The sequence below is a fragment of the Poecilia latipinna genome, unplaced genomic scaffold (genome assembly GCF_001443285.1).
Source record: "Poecilia latipinna isolate Pla-1442-1.1 unplaced genomic scaffold, P_latipinna-1.0 Scaffold1918, whole genome shotgun sequence".
NCBI lineage: Eukaryota > Metazoa > Chordata > Actinopteri > Cyprinodontiformes > Poeciliidae > Poecilia > Poecilia latipinna.
Genome location: NW_015114534.1, coordinates 30,862 through 36,548, shown reverse-complemented (window position 1 = coordinate 36,548; position 5,687 = coordinate 30,862). Strand labels below are relative to the sequence as shown.

Below are 5,687 nucleotides of genomic sequence, written 5' to 3'. Positions count from 1 at the left end.
TATATATATATATATATAAATAATGTGTCCTTGTACTAAACAATACATAGTTTAAACAGCGGATCTGGGTGTGTTAATTATGAACTGCTTTGTAAATACAGTATAGCAAGGGGGCAATCAGTCCATTGCTCTGCTGAAGGGTTAACAAAGCACTGGTTGCCACAGTTGTAGCTCATGTCCTGAAATATCTGTGTTGCTTTTAAAGCAGCGACTCTAAGCTGCAGCCCAGGTGTTGTGGATCTCACCCAACATTTTGAATGCGCTTTTCCTCTGAATTATTTCACAGCTGAGGTTATCCCCATGGCTTGTTCACATTTTTTTTTTGCCTGCATTTTTTTATCACTTTCCAAATAATGTGCTCAGACACAGTTTTTATAGTGATGAACTTTGAGACTCTCCGTAATGTTCTGTTGAGCAGGTGTCAACTCTACAGGCTTCTGCATTATTGAGTATTTCTAAATTAACCATTCTTTTCCAATAGTCCAATTCATTTGAGTTGTGAGCCATTATTATTAAGATTAAATCAAAACAAAAGCCTCTTCAGAGCTTGTATGTATGTCTGATTCAAGATGTGATTTCACCATTACGATATTTTGTGATAGACCAAGAAAACTTCTAAGACATCTGGGAGGTTAACCTTTGAGAACCGGAATTGGAAATCATTGGTCTAAATGGAGTAACTCAATGGGAAACGGTTTTCAAGAGTTAACTACATTGCTTTGAATGTCTATTAAAACAAATTTTTTTTACGTCCCATCTTTGTGACCTGCTCTCTCATGAGAGCCATTGCTTTGATCCAGAAAATCAGACTCATTCCACCTTTCCTTTTGTCAACATCAAAGGCCATAGCCTTTCCTCCACTGAGCTCAGACCCTAAATTGGATTTTAATAATTGAGAAGAGCTGCCCTTTAAGGTATTAAGTGGTCCGTGTGCTGCCTTGGTACTTTTTCCTCCTCAGCCCTGCCTGACTGCTATCAGAAATGCAAAGGTTCTTTCGTGCTCATTGCAGCTGATGACTTACGAACTTTTCTCGCCTACAGGTTCTTAGCAATGAGAACCTACTAACTCTGAAAAACGTGAGGCAAGAGGACGCAGGGAAATATGTCTGCCGCGCCGTCGTCCCACGTGTCGGAGCCGGGGAGAAGGAAGTCTCTCTTACCGTAAATGGTGAGTAGTGTCACTGTTGTGTCCCCCACACAAACTGGTCATGATGGCCTCCACATAGCTGTCGTCTGTAAAACGTAGAGAGTAGTGTAAATCTGGAGGTCTGAGGTCAACAGCAACAACAAGAAAGCAATTTGTCACTGTAGTCAGCATTCTGTTTCCGTTGTAGCTCACAGACGCCATTCACTGAGAAACTTCTAACATAACATTCTGCTTCTCTTCAGCAGTCTTTCATTTGATATATCATTTTCTTGAAAACGTGGTTAATTTACAGCGCGGGCCTTGAATTATAATGCCCGCCAATAGATGTAGCACATAAAACCGGTACAAAAACATGTTCATGCAGATTAAGCTTCCTAACCAAACTAATTTGATGCACAATACACAGTCCTTTCATTAGATCTCACTACTGTGAAGCCTTTCCATAATAAAAGAAAAAAAAATTAAAATAAACACAAACTGGCCTTTTCAGGACATGGTCTTACATTTCATAAACAGGTGAAATGTGCTTAAATGCTAATTAGATTCAGCATGAGTCACAGGGAGGCTGCCTTTTTCTGAGGCACTGACTAACTAATGAATACCAGCCTTGGTGGGAGACCTGGCAACTCTCAAATAAATGACTTCATTATCAGTGCTTGATATTCATGGAGCATGCTTCAGCATGGCAGAGGGTCTGAGTTGTGGGATTTACATGTTTTTTTTTGTTTTTTTTACATCCCCCTGTGTCCATCTGTGAGAAACCTGGACAAAATACAAGACCTAAAAACAAGGATATTGTTAACACTTGCACTGGATCGTTGCGCACTTTGAAAGCTAACAAAATGCTTTGCCTGTAAGCAACTCTCATGCTGATTTAGGGATGAAGATATTTCAAGTGGCAAACATGCTGTTTAAAGGTTTCCCTTTTCACAAACCCAGACACTGGTTTTGCATATCAGAGGGAACGAGATACCAGCATTCCCTCAAGCAAAGGATCAGAACCATGACTTTCTGTGAACCGCAAGGAGGCCCCTCGTTCTGGGAAAGGAATTAAGTCTAAACCCTCGCAAGAGAGGAAAATTCACGTCTCCTTCTATTGTCTCCCATTCCTTTGATAGCAACCTAGTGTGCCATTCTCTTTGCAGCTTTATTATTTACACTGAATACGTTTCACCCACTGTACTCGCTGTTATTTTGATTGCACCTCTTTTATTTTTTCTTCTCAACTAATGGAGATTGTGTTGTTTTTCAAAATGATGCCATGAAAGAAAGATGATGGACTGTTTTAATAAAGATTACAACACAACTCAGGGCACTCTGGGAAACCTGCGGCAAAGCTGAGATGACATGTTTACTTGGTCTCTGTAGAAATCCTTCAAGTGAATTTGGAATGCCCTGCAGTCTTTTTTTATTTCTTAATGCTCTTTGTTCTTTGCCTATTTTGTGTATCTCCAACCTCCGCGCTCGAATTGTCATTTGACATTCAAAGCCTCTATTCTTTTTAGCCTTCTGAATAATTGAATTCCATCTCTTCTTCCCAACTTTCTGAGGAATCTTGAGTCAATTCTCACCCAGACCTTGAGGCAAATCAGATAGTCCGACTGTGCAAACACCGCGGTTGAAGTGGTGTCGTGTGGGGAGCTCTCAACCGGTATTCATTGATTGCCCCATGCCACCATCTCATCCACAAATGAACCTCGCTTCTCGTCAGCCCTTTTTTACCCCCAACATCATCGACTGTCAGATGCACACAATTGATTCCGACCACGATTTCCTAAGATAGCAGATGTGCAGGGTTTGTCAGCAGGATTGCTGTGGCACAATAACAGATCAGGGAAGGAAGGCTGCACCACATTTCTAGTATTCATGATGTGATGGCATCTGTTGCACTTTTTGCTGCTTTTGTATTATTTGTTTTTCCCGCAGTCATCCGCTGATTCCTTAAAGCCATCATTTAAATTACATGTTTATAATTTGTCATCCCCTCTGTCTCCCCCAGTCGTTTTGTGTCACCGACTCCCACTGTGGCATACCCACGTGAGCATGAGGATTTTTCTTTCCCTGGGGAAGAATGTAATTTAATTATAATCAAACAGCTAGCAGGGGAAGCAGTTTGTGTTTAAATCACTAATGGATATATATTGCTTACTGCAGTCAACCATTTTTCAGAATGGATTCGTTTCTCGGGGTTCAAACGCAAAGTTGGAAAGTGGCTTAATGCATGTAGGACAGTCTGGGACGTTTTAATTGCCTGTTGTTTAGCACAAATTATTACTGCAAACTGTCAAAATTTTTATCATCCTGATGAGATGGGAGTAAGAGACCATTTCTGGGATGCTTGAAAATATTTAACTTTTAAGCTAAAGGCCATCTATTTACACTGTAAGTAATTCATCCATGTGTCAGTAAGTTTTTTACTTTGTGTGGGCAAAATGACACTCAAATGAGCCCAGTGCAACTGAAGGAGGGAGTGACGGCTGGAAAATCCTACAATATCCCACAGAACACTGGCTTTTTTTAGTTCATAGACTCTCTTTATATAGCTGGGTAATTAACAGTCCTGCATTTTTAAAACTGGATGTTATATCATGAAAGATTAAAAAAAAACAATAAAAAAAAACCTCTGCATTTGGGATGTAGCAAATGTAATCTAACCAGTTCAACTTCTGCTGTGTGTAAAAGAATAACTACAAACATCACACGCTGTCTGCTCAGCTCAAGCTATATTTTTGAGCCGTTTATGCCCCATTTTTAAAACCAGGGTGCTTCATTTAAAGGTTTTGGCTTGTACAGAAGATTACATTGTCTACTCTAATTTTAGATTTTAATGTCTTACTCATTTTGGGGTATAAAATATAAATGCACAGGTTTTTTTTGTTTGTTTTTTTTTTACTTTCTGTAATCTTCATAAGCCCAACTAGATGAGTGTTGTGCAAGAAATATTTTCAATTAAATAATGACCTTCATTCTAAAACTGAAAGAAGTCAAACTTAAAGAAAAATTGGACAAATGGATAACTTAGAAAATGTCACTAACTGAAAGAACTGCAATAACTATGAAAACTGGTAACTGTTCCCTGTGTTTAATTGTCAATTTTGTTTTACTTATTTTTTATTTATTTATTTTTTTCTGTGGTGGGTGTTTTCTTTGTCTGTTTATTAAAAAAAAATAAGGAAAACAACTTATTAAAAAATAAAGCAAAAACCACAACTGGAGCAGACACTGCATATAGATGCCGATTACAGTGGACTTACTAATAGGATTTGCAATTGAAATATTTTTGTTCTAAAGGCAATTAGCTAGAATGGAAGACATTATATATTTTACCTAGCATACAGAGGAGGCTCTTGCTGCATGGATGTACAGAGGGAGAGATTTGAATAAAGCAGCAGTCTATATGCGTTTGGCCCACAAGCCACAGATGCTGCTTCTTAACTAATTAGGGTGTTTGCTGGAAACAAGGAACATTAAAATAAAAAAATACCTCGGTGTGTATTTTGTTTAATCATCTTTACACAAATAAAACCAAGCTGACTATTTACTTGTGGCAAGTGAAAGCACAGTTGGAAAGCTATGTGTTGTAACTTTTATTATTTGAAAAAAAAAAAAAAAAATCGAAGCTTCAGCATTTAAACAGCAGCGTGGGGCTGGATTCTGCTCTTTCTACAAAGTTTAGACATTTAAAACACACACGCACACTGTTAGGCAGTGTTTCGCACTGCCTAGCACATACATACACACACCCACACACACACACACACACACACACACACACACACACACGTATATATCAAATACAAAGTAGAAACATGTAGCCCTTCACATCTAATTTTTTATTTGCAATAAAATATTTGTTTAGAAGTAGCGCACAAAACTCTCTGCTGTTAGATGATAATGAGTTTGTGCCACACTTTGTTTCTCTGTATGAACTCTTTGCAGAGATGTTGTCCGTAAATTGTGAATCTTATTTCAGCTCCAGTTTTAAGCACTATGTTTGACCAGAAAATAAAACTGCGAGTGTTTGTGGCCTGTGGCGGTGGTATTAAGTTACTCGGAGTGTGTTTCATGATCTCTAGTGGAGAAGATTCAGATCTTGTTTTTAATCAGCCCAATCGAAGAAAGAGATAATAATTTGCAACTTCGCCAAATCTACTCTGACTTAATGTAGGTGATGGGATGCAGTGAAGCTGAAGTTCTACTTTTTGTAGGTTTATTTGCTTTTTACAGGTACAGATTTAAATCAACAACTCACTTGCTGATAATTATTTAAATGAAAATAAAACTATTTTCTTTCCATGCCCAAATGAGCATTACATTTCTACGTATTCTATTGTTAATGTATTTGCTCAAACGGGTCCTAATGCTATTATTTATGACAAATTCATGTGTCAGTTTTTTTTGTTTTTTTTTTTTGACAAAAACGTGAACTGACTCTGATTGACAGGTTTAGTGGAAACCTCTCAGTGGAAATCATGGCTATGAATGAGCAAAACATTGACAGTCTCACTTGTTTCTGTTTTTTTTTTTTTTTTTTTTTTTT

General features: G+C 37.9%; 1 protein-coding gene across 5 annotated transcripts in view; it reads left to right on the top strand.

Annotated features, from left to right (window-relative positions):
• Window positions 1-5,687, top strand: part of kirrel3b (kirre like nephrin family adhesion molecule 3b) — an 81,131-nt gene that overhangs the window by 55,121 nt on the left and 20,323 nt on the right. For all 5 annotated transcript variants that reach the window (XM_015015497.1, XM_015015494.1, XM_015015496.1 and 2 more), the window contains exon 8: window positions 1,042-1,168. In XM_015015497.1, the coding sequence (XP_014870983.1) occupies window positions 1,042-1,168 (127 nt within the window). The remainder of the gene's footprint in view (window positions 1-1,041; window positions 1,169-5,687) is intronic.